The following is a 16,790-nucleotide window of genomic DNA, read 5'->3' on the forward strand; positions in this document are numbered from 1 at the left end:
GAGGGAGTCTCTCCATCAGGGACCCCTGTTAAAGAGGGAGTCTCTCCATCAGGGACCCCTGTTAAAGAGGGAGTCTCTCCATCAGGGACCCCTGTTAAAGAGGGAGTCTCTCCATCAGGGACCCCTGTTAAAGAGGGAGTCTCTCCATCAGGGACCCCTGTTAAAGAGGGAGTCTCCCCATCAGGGACCCCTGTTAAAGAGGGAGTCTCTCCATCAGGGACCCCTGTTAAAGAGGGAGTCTCCCTATCAGAGATCCCTGTTAAAGAGGGAGTCTCTCCATCAAGGACCCCTGTTAAAGAGGGAGTCTCTCCATCAGGGACCCCTGTTAAAGAGGGAGTCCCCCTATCAGAGATCCCTGTTAAAGAGGGAGTCTCTCCATCAAGGACCCCTGTTAAAGAGGGAGTCTCTCCATCAGGGACCCCTGTTAAAGAGGGAGTCTCTCCATCAGGGACCCCTGTTAAAGAGGGAGTCCCCCTATCAGAGATCCCTGTTAAAGAGGGAGTCCCCCTATCAGAGATCCCTGTTAAAGAGGGAGTCTCTCCATCAGGGACCCCTGTTAAAGAGGGAGTCTCTCCATCAGGGACCCCTGTTAAAGAGGGAGTCTCTCCATCAGGGACCCCTGTTAAAGAGGGAGTCTCTCCATCAGGGACCCCTGTTAAAGAGGGAGTCTCTCCATCAAGGACCCCTGTTAAAGAGGGAGTCCCCCTATCAGAGATCCCTGTTAAAGAGGGAGTCTCTCCATCAGGGACCCCTGTTAAAGAGGGAGTCTCACCAGCAGGGACCCCATTAAAGGGGGAGTCACACCATCAGGGACCCCTGTTAAAGAGGGAGTCTCTCTATCAGGGACCCCTGTTAAAGAGAGAGTCTCTCCATCAGGGACCCCTGTTAAAGAGGGAGTCTCTCCATCAGGGACCCCCACTAATGAACGAATCTCATGGCCAATCAGAAGCCTTACCTTCTTTGGGCTTCTTGTCAGTGATTGGTTTGCTGATGGACGCTGTCTTGTAGAGGAAGCCATTGTGAGTGATGGACTGAGGGGCTACATAATACTGCTTGTCAGAATAACCTAGATCCAAACGTGGAGTCTCTGCAGTGTAACAAACAGAGAAAGAACTCACATTAATATCAAAACATCCCAAAGTGCTTTGCAGTCACTGCCGTAAAGCAGGAAACACAGCAGCCAATTTGTGCAAAGCAAGATCCCATCAACAGCAACGTGAAAATGACCAGATAATCTGTTGTAGCGATGTTGGTCAAGGGATAAATATTGACCAGTGCACAGGATGGGGGTGTGGGTGGGTGGGGGGAGGGGGGGTCATGCATGGGGTGTGGGAAAAAGGCCCTAATGTTTTTTGGAAATAGCAGCCAGGGGTTTATTCCCATCCACCCGAGAGGGCAGAAGGCGCCTCAGTTCAAGGTCTGACCAGAAAGTCAGATGCCGGAGACTGATCACCATGATTAGTCACCAACTATCCATTGTATGGTACTGTGAGGATATAGCTCTAAACTTTAGAGAAGTTAATTAGGGAGAGGCAATGGAGTAGTGGTATGTCACTGAACTAGTATTCCAGAGACCAAGGGTAAAGCTCTGGGGACTTGGGTTCGAATCCTGCCACAGCAGATGATGGAATTTGAATTCAATAAAAATCTGGAATTAAAGCCAATTGTTGTTAAAAATCCATCTGGTTCACTAATGCCCCTTTAGGGAGAGAAATCTCTGGTCTGGCCTACATGTGACTCCAGACCCACAGCAATGTGGTTGACTCTTAAATGCCCTCTGAACTAGCAATAATGCCACAGGAACAATGTTGAATTTTTAAAAAAGTGCAAACTTGAGAGATTTAATTTTAATTTATAAAACAGTGAGGGAACTAAATCAATTTGTGTAGATAAACAGCAACAGCAAACTCCTTCACCAGAATATGTGAGGGAGGACCATGAGTCACTAATAAGTCAGGGAAAGGAATAACTAGGATGAATATTGGGTGATTGTTCCTGACCCAGGGCATGATGAACCTCGGTGTGCCAGCATACACACAATGCTGAATTCCTCCCAGCAAGAGCCACACCTGTTTCTGGGACAGAGATCACATTACATTGCGTTCTTGCTTTTCAGATAACAGTCAAATTCCCTTTTGCTTCAATTGAACCCACCACACTCTCAGGCATTCCAGACCCTAACCACTCGCTGTGTGAAAAAGTTGTTCCTCACGTCGCTTTTGCTTCATTTGACAATTCCTTTAAATTACTTTCAGCCCTGTTGACCCTGCAAAGTCCTCCTAACTAACATGAGGGGGCTTGTGCCAAAATTGGGAGAGCTGTCTCACAGACCAGTCAAGCAACAGCCTGACATAATCATCCTCATGGAATCATATCTTACAGATAATGTCCCAGACACCACCATCACCATCCTTGAGTATGTCCTGTCCCACTCAGAAGACAGATCCAGCAGAGGATTTTTTCATTCATTCACAGGATGTGGGCTTCGCTGGCTGGGCCCAGCATTTATTGCCCATCCCTAATTGCCCTTGAGAAGGTGGGGGTGAGCTGCCTTCTTGAGCCGCTGCAGTCCATGTGGTGTAGGTACACCCACAGTGCTGTTAGGAAGGGAGTTCCAGGATTTTGACCCAGTGACAGTGAAGAAATGACGATATATTTCCAAGTCAGGATGGTGAGTGACTTGGAGGGGAACTTCCAGTTGGTGCTGCTCCCATCTATCTGCTGCCTTTCTCCTTCTAGGTGGTAGAGATCGTGAGTTTGGAAGGTCCTATCCAAGGAGCCTTGGTGAATTCCTGCAGTGCAGTTTATAGATGATACACACTGCTGCTACTGTGCATCGGTGGTGAAGGGAGTGAATGTTTGAGGATGTGATGCCAAGCAACTGGGCTGCTGTCCTGGAAGGTGTCAAGATCCTTAAGTGTTGTGGGAGCTGCACTCATCCAAGCAAGTGGGGAGTATTCCATCGCACTCCTGACTTGTGCCTTGTAGATGGTGGACAGGCTTTGGGGAGTCAGGAGGTGAGTTACTCGCTGCAGCCGCTGACCTGCTCTTGTAGCCACAGTATTTATATGGCTAGTCCAGTTCAGCTTCTGGTCAATGGTAACCCCCAGGATGTTGATAGTGGGAGATTCAGCGATGGTAATGCCATTGAGTGTCAGGGTGTGATAGTTAGATTCTCTCTTGTTGGAGATGGTCAATGCCTGGCTCTTAAGTGGCAAGTAAAATTCACGCCACACGTGTGCCCAAGCCTGGATATTGTCCAGATCTTGCTGCATTTGGACATGGGCTGCTTCAGTATCTGAGGAGTCGCGAATGGTGCCGAACATTGTGCAATCATCAATGAACATCCCCACTTCTAACCTTATGATGGAAGGAAGGTCATTGATGAAGCAGCTGAAGATGGTTGGGCCGAGGACACTACCCTGAGGAACTCCTGCAGTGATGTCCTGGAACTGAGATGACTGACCTCCAACAACCACAACCATCTTCCTTTGTGCTAGGTATGACTCCAACCAACAGAGAGTTTTCCCCCTGATTCCCATTGACTCCAGTTTTGCTAGGGCTCCTTGATGCTACACTCAGTCAAATGCAGCCTTGATGTCAAGGGCAGCCACTCTCACCTCACCTTGGGAGTTCAGCTCTTTTTTCTATGCTTGAACCAAGGCTGTAATGAGGTCAGGAGCTGAGTGGCCCTGGCAGAACCCAAACTGGGCATCAGTGAGCAGGTTATTGCTAAGTAAGTACCGCTTGATAGCACTGTTGATGACCCTTTTCATTATTTACTGATGATGGAGAGTAAACTGATGGGGCGGTAATTGGCCGGGTTGGATTTGTCCTGCTTTTTGTGTACAGGACACACCTGGGCAATTTTCCACATAGCTGGGTAGATGCCAGTGTTGTAGCTGTACTGGAACAGCTTGGCTAGGGGCAGTAAATTCTGAAGCACAAGTCTTCAGTACTATTGCTGGAATATTGTCAGGGCCCATAGCCTTTGCATTATCCAGTGCCTTCAGCCATTTCTTGATATCACGTGGAGTGAATCGAATTCGCTTAGGACTGGCATCTGATGCTGGGGACCTCTGGGAGAGATCATCCATTCAGCACTCCCGGCTGGAGATTGTAGCAAATGCTTCAGCCTTATCTTTTGCACTGATGTGCTGGGCTCCTCCATCATTGAGGATGGGGATATTTGTGGAGCCTCCTCCTCCAGTGAGTTGTTTAATTGTCCACCACCATTCACGGCTGGATGTGGCAGGACTGCAGAGCTTAGATCTGATCCGTTGGTTGTGGGATCGCTTAGCTCTGTCTATCACTTGCTGCTTATGCTGTTTGGCATGCAAGTAGTCCTGTGTTATAGCTTCACCAGGTTGACACCTCATTTTTAGGTATGCCTGGTGTTGCTCCTGGCATGCCCTCCTGCACTCTTCATTGAACCAGGGTTGATCCCCTGACTTGATGGTAATGGTAGAGTGGGGTATATGCTGGGCCATGAGGTTACAGGTTGTGTTTGAGTACAATTCTGCTGCTGCTGATGGCCCACAGCGCCTCATGGATGCCCAGTCTTGAGTTGCTAGATCTGTTCAAAATCTATCCCATTTAGCACAGAGGTAGTGCCACACAACACAATGGAGGGGATCCTCAATGTGAAGCCAGGACTTTGTTTCCACAAGGACTGTGCGGTGGTCACTCCTACTGATATTGTCATGGACAGATGCATCTGCGGCAGGCAGGTTGGTGAGGATGAGGCCAAGTATGATTTTCCCTCTTGTTGGTTCCCTCACCACCTGCCGCAGACCCAGTCTAGCAGCTATGTCCTTTAGGACTCAGCCAGCCTGGTCAGTAGTGGTGCTACCGAGCCACTCTTGGTGATGGACATTGAAGTCCCCCACCCAGAGTCCATTCTGCACCCTTGCCACCCTTAGTGCTCCCTCCAAGTGGTGTTCAACATGGAGGAGCACTGATTCATCAGCTGTGGTATTCAGCAGGAGGTTCCCTTGTCCAAGTTTGACCTGATGCCATGTGACATCGTGGGGTCCAGAGTCGATGTTGAAGACTCCCAGGGCAACTACCTCCCAGCTGTATACAACTCTGTCATCACGACTTCGGACCCCATGAAGTCTCATGGCATCAGGTCAAGCACGGACAAGGGAACCTCCTGCTGATTACCACATACCGCCCTCCCTCAGCTGATGAATCGGTCTCCTCCATGTTGAACACCACTCGGAGGAAGCACTGAGGGTGGCAATGGCACAAAATGTACTTGAGGTGGGGGACTTCATTGTCCATCACCAACAGTGACTCGGTAGCACCACTACTGACCAAGTCACTGATCCTCAATGATGGGGAATCCAGCACATCAGTGCAAGAGATAAGGCTGAAGCTAGAAGTAGGTGATCCATCTCGGCCTCCTCCGGAGGTCCCCAGCATCACAGATGCCAGTCTTCAGCCAATTCGATTCACTCCACATGATATCAAGAAATGGCTGAAGGCATTGGATATTGCAAAGGTTATAGTCCCTGACAATATTCCAGCAATAGTACTGAAGACTTGTGCTCCAGAACTTGGCACGCTCCTAGCCAAGCTGTTCCAGTACAGCTACAACACTGGCATCTACCCGGCTATGTGGAAAATTGCCCAGGTGTGTCCTGTACACAAAAAGCAGGACAAATCCAACCCGGCCAATTACCGCCCCATCAGTCTACTCTCGATCATCGGTAAAGTAATGGAAGGAGTCATCAACAGTGCTATCAAGCGGCACTTGCTTAGCAATAACCTGCTCACTGATGCCCAGTTTGGGTTCTGCCAGGGCCACTCAGCTCCTGACCTCATTACAGCCTTGGTTCAAACATGGACAAAAGAGCTGAACTCCCGAGGTGAGGTGAGAGTGACTGCCCTTGACATCAAGGCTGCATTTGACCAAGTTTGGCATCAAGGAGCCCTAGCAAAACTGGAGTCAATGGGAATCAGGGGGAAAACTCTCCACTGGTTGGAGTCATACCTAGCACAAAGGAAAATGGTTGTGGTTGTTGGAGGTCAATCATCTCAGCTCCAGGACATCACTGCAGGAGTTCCTCAGGATAGTGTCCTCAGCCCAACCATCTTCAGCTGCTTCATCAATGACCTTCCTTCCATCATAAGGTCAGAAGTGCGGATGTTCACTGATGATTGCACAATGTTCAGCACCATTTGCGACTCCTCAGATACTGAAGCAGCCCATGTCCAAATGCAGCAAGACCTGGACAATACCCAAGCTGGGCTGACAAGTGGCAACTAATATTCGCACCACACAATTCACCAAGGCTCCTTCAACAGCACCTTCCAAACCCACGACCACTACCATCTAGAACGACAAGGGCAGCAGACACATGGGAACATCACCACCTGGAAGTTCCCCTCCAAGTCACTCACCATCACTCACTGTCCCTTCATTGTCGCTGAGTCAAAATCCTGGAACTCCCTCCCTAACAGCACTGTGGGTGTACCTACACCACATGGACTGCAGCGGTTCCAGGAGGCAGCTCACCACCACCTTCTCAAGGGCAACTAGGGATGGGCAATAAATGCTGGCCCAGCCAGAGACGCCCACATCCCATGAAAGAATAAAAAAATCTGTGCCTTCTGGTTCTCGATGCTTCCACCAATGGAAACAGTTTCTTCCTATCTACTCTGTCCAGACCCCTCTTGATCAGAATTTCCCTCTCTCTTTTCATCTAGGGAGCTCTGGATTTGTTTGCCTGACCTTTCCCTTTTTGATGGAGTATTTTGAGTACCTCTATCATATCTCCTCTCAGCCTTCTCTTCTCCAAGGAAAATAGTCCCAACTTCTCCAATCTATCTCCGTAACTGAAGTTCCTCATCCCTGGAACCATTCTCGTGAATCTTTCCTGCACTTCCTCCAATGCCTTCACACCCTTCCTAAAATGGGATGCCCAGGACTGGACACAATACTCCAGCTGAGGCTGAATTGGTGTCTTATACAAGTTCACCATAACCACTTACAAGACCTAACGACATCTAGCAACGTATAAAAGAATGGTAAAGGCTAACTATCAAGGAATGATGGCCATTCAGCCCACCTTGCCTGTGCTGGCCCTTGGAAAGAGCTATCCAATTAGTCCTGCTCCCTCTGCTGTTTCCCCATCGCCCTACAATCTCCCCCTTCAACTCTTCATTCAATTCCCTTTTGAAAGTTCCTATTGAATCTGCTCCTTCTACCCATTCAGATCACAACAACGCGCAGTGTAAAAAAATTCCCCTCGTCATCCCCCCGCTTTTTGCCAATTACCTTAAAATTCACTCCAATATGGATAAATTATGCTAAAATTCTACTTGGTTAGAAAACACCTCTGGACATTTCTGGTCTCCATATTATAAAAAGGATAATGGTGACACTGCGGAAGGTGCAAAAAAAGATTTACAAGATGATACCAGAATTGAGAGGTTATACTTTGTTGGGAAAGATGTTACAGGCTGAGGCTCCTTTAATCTAGCAAAGCACAATGACCCACTGGGGGTGGGGGTTAAGGGGTTTTCGGGCTCACCTGAGTTCTTGTTTTGGTTGAGGAACTCCACTTGGAGACTCTGGCCCGCGTGCTGGGCCAGGGCGACAGGAGACGGGAGGTCAGGGTCACCTGAGAAACAGCTAACGTCGGCCCCGCAGAATACCAGCGACATGGTCTCCTCCAGGTCACTGGTGACCACAGCCGCACACAGAGCCTGGAAAAATAAAACCAGTATTCCTTCGTGACGAAGTTCAGTGCTTCAAACAACGAGACTCCCCACCACCACCATCACCCCCACCCCACTCAGGCCTAGACACAGTACGATCACCCACTCCGGCTGGGCATATACCTGGGGGAGGAGGTCATCACATGACCTCCAGTCGTTTCCCCCCTCCCCCGCTCTCCTACCATTGGCCCATCAATCATCTTCCCTTGCCCAATCGGAAAGCATCATTGCTCAGTTGGATGATTCTTGATCAACAGTCAAACAGCCCTTTTTGACCAATCTCCAATATTTGAAAAGCATTGAAAGATAATTAAAATGCTAACGGCCTGATGGTTTTTCACGCCAGTGCGTCTTTGTTCCCAGCAGTGTCCTGAACGTTAACACTTCAAACCCTGGAGACTCCAGGACAATCCTGGAGGAGTTGGCAGCCCCGTACCAGCCAGTCTGTCCTTCCTACACAAACCGATAGCCCCCAGCGGGTTAAACTCACTCAGGCTCCTTGGCCACAAACTCGCCCCCGCAGTATCCTCATCAACAAACCGGAAAAACGTTGAAGGAAGAAAGCAACTGCGTTACCCAGAGGGGAGGATAAGGGAAATGTGGGCTTCTAATTTCTTAAAAACGGGAAATTACACTGTAATGTACACACGCAAGAGAAGTGATTGGATTGTACATTGGAAGAAAGTGATTTCCTCAATTGCTGGTCTGGACCATATCAGTTCCTTGTGAACCATTTGACCAATTAATACTTACCATACTGTCAATTCCCAGTTTCGCTCTGCTTCACTCTCCCTCTCAGTATTCCCAGGATATCCCAAATTCCCTCCACCCGCCCACCCCCCCCGCATTCCCTCTGGTCTTTCTGACTATCCCCCGAATTCTCTCATCCTCCCCCTCTCTCTCTCGGAGAGTCATGAAAGATATAAGCTCAACTCTCAGGGGCGATTCTGCGACCGGAAGCGTAGGTTTTAAACTGAAAAGGGGGGAAGAAGGCTCGTGTTTCTGGAACAGTCTTCCAGGACTACCAGATGTCTCAAAGCACCGCTTGAAGCGTAGTCACTGTTGTTGTAACGCAGGAGGCTTGACAACCAATTCACGCACAGCAAGCTCCCACAAACAGCAATGTAATAATAATGACCAGATCCATCTGTGGTGATGTTCATTGAGGGATAAATATTGACCAGGACACTATGGAGAGTTCCCCTGCTCTTCTTTGAAATAGTGACCATGGAATCTTTTACACAAGAAATAGGAGCAGGAGTAGACCATTCGGCCCATCGAGCCTGCTCCGCCATTCAATACGATCATGGCTGATCTTGGGCTTCAACTCCCCTTTTTCCGCCCCCTCCCCATATCCCTTAATTCTCTGAGGTACCAACATTCTGTCTACTCCGGCCTTAAATATATTCAACGATGGAGCATCCACAACCCTCTGGGGCAGAGAATTCCAACGGTTCACAGCCCTTTGAGTGAAGAAATTCCTCATCTCAGTCGGAAGTGATCATCCCCTTATCCTGAGACTGTGCTCCCACAAAGGGAGAACGACACTAGGTGAAATGCTCATTCGGAGAGCTGGTGCAGACATAATGGGCTGAAAGGCCTCCTTCTGTGCTGTAACCATTCTGTGATTCTAAGGGGGGGACAATCTCTCAGCATCCAACCGATCAAGCTCCTTCAGAATCTTGAATGTTTCAATGAAATCTCCTCTCATTCTTCTAAACTCCAGAGAATATGGGCCCAATTTACTCAGCCTCTCATCATAGGACAGCCCCCTCATCCCAGGGACCAATTTAATGAACCTTCACTGTACCACCTCCAATACCAGTATACCCTCCCTTAAATATGGAGACCAAAACTGCACACAGTATTCCAGCTAAGAGGACAGAAAACAACACCTTTGACAGTGCAGCGCTCCCTCAGTACTGACCCTCCAACAGTGCAGCACTCCCTCAGTACTGACCCTCTGACAGTGCAGCAGTCCCTCAGTACTGACCCTCTGACAGTGCAGCAGTCCCTCAGTACTGACCCTCTGACAGTGCAGCACTCCCTCAGTACTGACCCTCTGACAGTGCAGCAGTCCCTCAGTACTGACCCTCTGACAGTGCAGCACTCCCTCAGTACTGACCCTCCGACCGTGCAGCGCTCCCTCAGTACTGACCCTCTGACAGTGCAGCACTCCCTCAATACTGACCCTCCGACGGTGCAGCGCTCCCTCAGCACCGACTCTCCGACAGTGCAGCGCTCTCTCAGTACTGACCCTCCAACAGTGCAGCACTTCCTCAGTACTGACCCTCCAACAGTGCAGCACTCCCTCAGTACTGACCCTCCAACAGTGCAGCACTCCCTCAGTACTGAGCCTCCGACAGTGCACCACTCCCTCAGTACTGAGCCTCCGACAGTGCAGCACCCCCTCAGTACTGACCCACCTATAGTGCAGCGCTCCCTTAATACTGACTCTCTGACAGTGCAGCACTCCCTCAGTACTGACCCTCTGACAGTGCAGCACTCCCTCAGTACCGACCCTCTGACAGTGCAGCACTCCCTCAGTACTGACCCTCCGACTGTGCAGCACCCCCTCAGTACTGACCCTCCGACAGTGCAGCACTCCCTCAGTACTGACCCTCCGACAGTGCAGCACTCCCTCAGTACTGACCCTCCGACAGTGCGGCACCCCCTCAGTACTGACCCTCCGACAGTGCGGCACCCCCTCAGTACTGACCCTCCGACAGTGCAGCACTCTCTCAGTACTGACCCTCTGACAGTGTTTTACCAGCATCCAAAGGGACAATGTGCTTTTAAGTTTGTTTTTCCAATTCCTGATCAGTGTTTCGCACGCTTCGGCTGCCTTGGGCTGGTCAAAGATCAAACATACATTTCACCAGAATATAATCAATGGTCAGAGAATATAGGTGAACAAATCTCTCAGATGGTATCTATCTCTGAGGATGGAACTGATAATTGATGTAGGAATGGCCAATAGACACTTGAATACTTTAGCCGTTGTTTCGAGTTTGGAACAACAGGATTCAGGAATGCAAAATTCCCGATGCAGGATGGACAATGTAATAATCCAGGAGTGCTGTCAGGAACCAAGATGATGACAGGTTTGGATAAGATAGACAAAGAAAAAGCTGTTCCCATTCGCTGATGGGATAAGGACGAGGGGGACAGAGATTTAAGGTTTTGGGTGAGAGGTGCAGGTGAAGGGGGGGATGTGAGGAAGAAACCTTCTTACACAGCGTGTGGCAATGACTGGCAACTCACCGCCCAGGAGGATGGTGGAAAGCGGAGACGATGAATGATTTCAAAAGGAAATTGGATGGGCACATGAGGGAACTAAGCCTGCAGGGATACGGGGGTAAAATGAGGGAATGGGACTGACTGGAATGGTCCACAGGGAGCTAGCATGGACTCTATGGGCCTAAGGGCCTCCTCTTGCACTGTGAATGAATCTATAACAAAACCTGACCCAGGGGGAGTCCCATCACCAATCTTGAGACAGGAGGATCCCTGGGATGGGTCCCAAGACCCCTTTACCCATTACCTGGTCCCCAAGCTGGTCGTGTCTAATAGAATCACAGAATCACACAGGGCAGAAGAGGCCCTTCGGCCCATCAAGTCTGCACCGACACGTGAGAAACACCTGACCTACCTACCTAATCCCATTTACCAGCACTTGGCCCACAGCCTTGAATGTTATGACGTGCTCATCCAGGTACTTTTTAAAGGATGTGAGGCAACCCGCCTCCACCACCCTCCCAGGCAGCGCATTCCAGACCATCACCGCCCTCTGGGTAAAAAAGTTTTTCCTCACATCCCCCCCTAAACCTCCTGCCCCTCACCTTGAACTTATGTCCCCCTCGTGACTGACCCTTCAACTCAGGGGAACAGCTGCTCCCTTATCCACCCTGTCCATGCCCCTCATCATCTCGTACACCTCGATCAGGTCCCAAGTGTCTTCACCCATCCATTACCTTGTTCAGTTCCTCCTGATTCCCGAACAGTAGGTGGTATTTGCGGTATTTCCCCTCCCTGAACTTGGCGCTGATGAACCGTTTGCGCTCCTGGCTGCTGCTCGCTTCGTTGATGGCCTCGCTCGGTGGGATGTTGGCCGCCCAGAACTGATTGGCTTTCTGGTTATTGATGCGCTGGAACATCTGTGGAAGGAGGGACAGGACAGGATAGAGTGAGTCCCAATACTAACCCCACTACAATCCAAACGCAAATCCTCAGCCACTTTGTGTCTTCTGCAGCCAAATCCCAAATGTCCCCAATTAACGCATTCCATAATTTAACCTTATATCGGAAACACAATAACTTCACAACAAAAACAGGGCAAATCACCCTGAACACCACACACACCCCCCGAATAATTTAAATCACCCTGGACACCACACACACCCCCCGAATAATTTAAATCACCCTGGACACCACACACACCCCCCGAATAATTTAAATCACCCTGGACACCACACACACCCCCCGAATGATTCAAATCACCCTGGACACCACACACACCCCCCGAAGCTACGATTTATTTACGAGAATCAAAAGACGCAGGATATTTTAAAAAAAAACGAGCTTGCATTTATATAGCACCAGTCACATCCTCGACTATCAAATTCAGCTACTATTGAAATCTTTGGGTAAATACAGCAGGCAGTTCCCACGCAGCAACATCCCACACATAGCATTAAAATGAAATTATTCTTTGCTGCTCGGTTATTAGATGAGGAAGGTGTGTCAGTCCTGGACACAGGGCAGAAACTCCCTGCTCTTCCCAGTCAGAAGCTCTGGGATCCTTTAGGTTCACCAGTGAAGGAGGATGGGGCCTAGATTTAACATTTCACTCAAACTACGGCACCTCTGACAGTGCAGCACTCCCTCAGTACTGACCCTGACAGTGCAGCCCTCCCTCAGTACTGACCCTGACAGTGCAGCCCTCCCTCAGTACTGACCCTCTGACAGTGCAGCACTCCCTCAGTACTGACCCTCTGACAGTGCAGCACTCCCTCAGTACTGACCCTCTGACAGTGCAGCACTCCCTCAGTACTGACCCTCTGACAGTGCAGCACTCCCTCAGTACTGACCCTCCGACAGTGCAGCACTCCCTCAGTACTGACCCTCCGACAGTGCAGCACTCCCTCAGTACTGACCCTCTGACAGTGCAGCACTCCCTCAGTACTGACCCTCTGACAGTGCAGCACTCCCTCAGTACTGACCCTCCGACAGTGCAGCACTCCCTCAGTACTGACCCTCTGACAGTGCAGCACTCCCTCAGTACTGACCCTCTGACAGTGCAGAACGCCTTCAGTACTGACCCTCCGACAGTGCAGCACTCCCTCAGTACTGACCCTCTGACAGTGCAGCACTCCCTCAGTACTGACCCTCCGACAGTGCAGAACGCCTTCAGTACTGATCCTCCGACAGTGCAGCACTCCCTCAGTACTGACCCGCCGACAGTGCAGCACTCCCTCAGCACTGACCCTCTGACAGTGCAGCACACCCTCAGTACTGACCCTCCGACAGTGCGGTGCTCCCTCAGTACTGACCCTCTGACGGTGCAGTGCTCCCTCAGGCTGTGCAGTGAGCCCTCAGTGTTGCACTGGACAGACAGTTGGATGTGAGTCTTGCTTGTTACATTCAGCCTGGGCATGTGAGGGTAAATTTTCACCTTCTACCTGGAACAGGCTCGAGGGGCTGAATGGCCTACTCCTGCTCCTGTATGTTGTGATTGTCCCAACGTCACAAACAGGACATTGCTGATTGGTTGCCCAACTGGAAAATGCCTTCTTATCACCTCCATTAATGACAAACCAAAAATCTCCATTAACTGAATGGGCAGTGGAGGAGGCCATTCAGCCCCTCGAGCCTGTTCTGCCACCATTCAATGAGATCATAGCTTACCTGTGACCTAACTCCATATCCCCACCTTGACCCTGGTTAACAAAAACCTACCAAGGTCAGTTCCAAAATTAACAATCGACCTTGTGGGAGAGAGTTCCAAACCTCCACCACCCTTTGTGTGGAGAAGCGTTTCTTAAAATCACTCCTGAAAGTTTTTAGACTCCGCCAACCAGTGGAAATTGTTTCTCTTGATCTGTTCCTCTACCAATCAGAATCCAGTACCAACCAGGCAGCGCTCTTCATACAATTTTTTTTTAAACATTTGCTCTTGGGAATATGGGCATCGCCAGCATTTATTGCCCAACCCTAATGGCCCTTGTCTGGAGGGCACTTAAGAGTCAACCCTATCGCTGTGAGTCTGGAGTCACGTGTAGGCCGGACGGTTTCCTTCTCTTTAACGATCATCATTAGACTTTTAATTCCAGATTTTTAATTTGACTCAAATTCCACCCTCTGCCACAGCGGGATTCGAACCCGGGTCCCCGAGGCGTTATCCAGGGTCTCTGGATTACGAGTCCAATGACAATACCGCTTCGCCACCGCCTCCCCCATGTAGTATAACGTCGCTGTTCCCCCTGACATCGGTGTCGTTGCAATTGTCCTGATGAGTGCAAGATGAAAAGCTTCAGCACAATGCCTTATTTCAGCAACACTCGAGTCCTGTACTAAACACGACGGCTTCTAAATCCCGAGGAATACAACCCGGATTTGTTTAACCTCTCCTTGTAATTTGACCCCCAGAGTGCAGGTATCATTTGGGTGAATCCACTGCACTCCCCACCCAGACCAGCGACTGGGGTCTTTCAGGGCCCCCAGGGCACAGTGTCGGAAGGCAGGGGGGGCCCCACGAAAAATCCGGTGGGGTGGTTTTGGGTGGAACATGTCCGTTGGCTTCCAGGGTTTTACCAGTGGCAGGGAAGGTGGCTATTCGGCCGAGGGGTGATGGGAGTTGCCCCCATTGCTGAATATCGCCCTGTAAAATCCCAGCCGGTATATCCTTCCGGAGGTGCAGTGCCCGGAGCTGGTCACCGTTACTCCAGGTGTGGTCTATTGTGCACACACCAAGGTAGGATTGTTTTATTTTTTTTACACACAGCAGACGGGCATGGGAGGAGGCCATTCAGCCCCTCGAGCCTATTCTTTTAGAACGCGCTGCCTGAAAGGGTGGTGCAAGCAGATTCAAAAGGGAATTGGATAAATACTTGATGGGGGACAATTTACAGGGCCAAGGAGAAAGAGCAGGTGGGGAGTGGAACTAACTGGTCCCCTCCTTCAAAATACAGCTGACACTGTCACAATGGGCCGAATGGCCTCCTTCTGTGCTGTCAGATTCGATGATTCTAAATATTTAGCATAAAACCAAGAAACACCAACACAAGGCACCAAGTGTCCTTCCAATAGAGGCAGAGACAAAATCCTCTGATGTTTATTAATTCCAGTTCTATGGTTGACCAGGATTGATTCAATCTCTCTAGGTCACCTGGACATAGTGGGCCTCAGGATGTGTCCTACTCCTTGTTCAAAACGCACAAAAATAAGCGACACAGGCTTGATTGGCACCCCATTCATAAACATTCACTCCCTCCACCACCGACGCACAGTAGCAGCAGTGTGTACCATCTACAAGATGCACTGCAGGAATTCACCAAGGCTCCTTCGACAGCACCTTCCAAACCCATGACCGCCACCATCTAGAAGGACAAGGGCAGCAGATCGATGGGAACACCACCACCTGGAAGTTCCCCTCCAAGCCACTCACCATCCTGACTTGGAAATATATCGGCCGTTCCTTCACTGTCGCTGGGTCAAAATCCTGGAACTCCCTCCCTAACAGCACTGTGGGTGTACCTACACCACAGGGACTGCAGCGTTTCAAGAAGGCAGCTCACCACCACCTTCTCAAGGGGCAACTAGATGATGGGCAATAAATGCTGGCCTTGCAAGTGAGGCTCCCATCTCACGAATGAAAGAAAATGATTTATTTCAATATACCTTAATCATCCAAAAATAAAAATACCTGGAAAAACTCAGCAGGTCTGGCAGCATCTGCGGAGAGGAACACAGTTAACGTTTCGAGTCCGTATGACTCTTCAACAGAACTAAGCTTTTACCTTAATCATCCGTTCACTCCAGATTTTCTTGTCCATCTTCAGGCTCCGTATTTTTGAAATCCCTGGGCCCAGGGCTCGATGTTCTCCTGAGGAATGAGGAATTGGAATATCCTCCATTAACAGATTTATCCATGTCCACCCTGACTCCTGCATCCCTAATCGTGTTGAAATTGAGGTTTACCACACTGCTTCCTGTTCTAACTCCATCCTCACCCCCTAACATCCTCAAAACTAGGAAACCTGGGGGTCAGGGTTTAAAATTAAGGGGTCGCCCATTTAAGACAGTGATTGAGGAGAAATTTTATCTCTCCGAGGGTCATGAGTCTTTGGAACTCTCTTCCTCAAAAGGCGGTGGGAGCAGAGTCTCTGAATATTTTTAAGGCAGAGCGAGATGGATTCTTCATTAACAAGGGGGTGAAAGGTTAACGGGGGTCAGGGGGAGGTTGCAATCAGACCAGCCATGATCTTATTGAATGGCGGAGCAGACTCAAGGGCCAAGTGGCTTACTCCTGCTCCTAATTCATATGTTCATATGTTCGTATGTTCATAAGTTCGCATGTTCACTGACTGAGCTCTGTGCCCCCACCAATCGACATGCTTCAAAACAAGAAAGAAAGAAACTGAATTTCTCTAGCGCCTTTCACTACTTTAGGATATCTCAAAACACTTTACAGCCAATGAAGTACATTTGAAGTTTTGCGCTGTAGGAAACGCAGCCAATTTGCTCACAGCAAACTCCCCCAAACAGCAACGTGATAATAACCAGGTCATCTGGTTTTATGGATGTGGATTGAAGGATGAATGTTGACCAGGACGCCAGGCACAACTTCAAACATTGACCACACCTCATGGGATGTAAAGCATTTTGGCACATCCTGAAGTCACCAAAGGTGCTATGGAAATGCAGGTCATTTTTTTTCCTTTACATCCAACAGAAGCAGCGCTCCCCCAGCACAGACCCTCCAACAGTGCAGCACTCCCTCAGTACTGACCCTCCGACAGTGCAGCACTCCCTCAGTACTGACCCTCTGACAGTGCAGCACT

The 16,790-nt window shown here is 49.7% G+C and overlaps 1 protein-coding gene across 1 annotated transcript in view; it reads right to left on the bottom strand.

Moving 5' to 3' along the window:
• The window catches only part of LOC144675918 (arf-GAP with Rho-GAP domain, ANK repeat and PH domain-containing protein 1-like), a gene marked incomplete at its 3' end in the record, with an annotated part of 87,308 nt that overhangs the window by 35,076 nt on the left and 35,442 nt on the right, over positions 1 to 16,790 (bottom strand). The window contains exons 9-12 of the mRNA XM_078536450.1: positions 15,747 to 15,832; positions 11,703 to 11,885; positions 7,542 to 7,716; positions 956 to 1,087 (exon numbers count right to left, since the gene is read on the bottom strand). Coding sequence (XP_078392576.1) covers positions 956 to 1,087; positions 7,542 to 7,716; positions 11,703 to 11,885; positions 15,747 to 15,832 — 576 coding nt within the window. The remainder of the gene's footprint in view (positions 1 to 955; positions 1,088 to 7,541; positions 7,717 to 11,702; positions 11,886 to 15,746; positions 15,833 to 16,790) is intronic.

The sequence above is a fragment of the Cetorhinus maximus genome, unplaced genomic scaffold, assembly GCF_964194155.1.
Source record: "Cetorhinus maximus unplaced genomic scaffold, sCetMax3.hap1.1 HAP1_SCAFFOLD_1223, whole genome shotgun sequence".
NCBI classification, from domain to species: domain Eukaryota; kingdom Metazoa; phylum Chordata; class Chondrichthyes; order Lamniformes; family Cetorhinidae; genus Cetorhinus; species Cetorhinus maximus.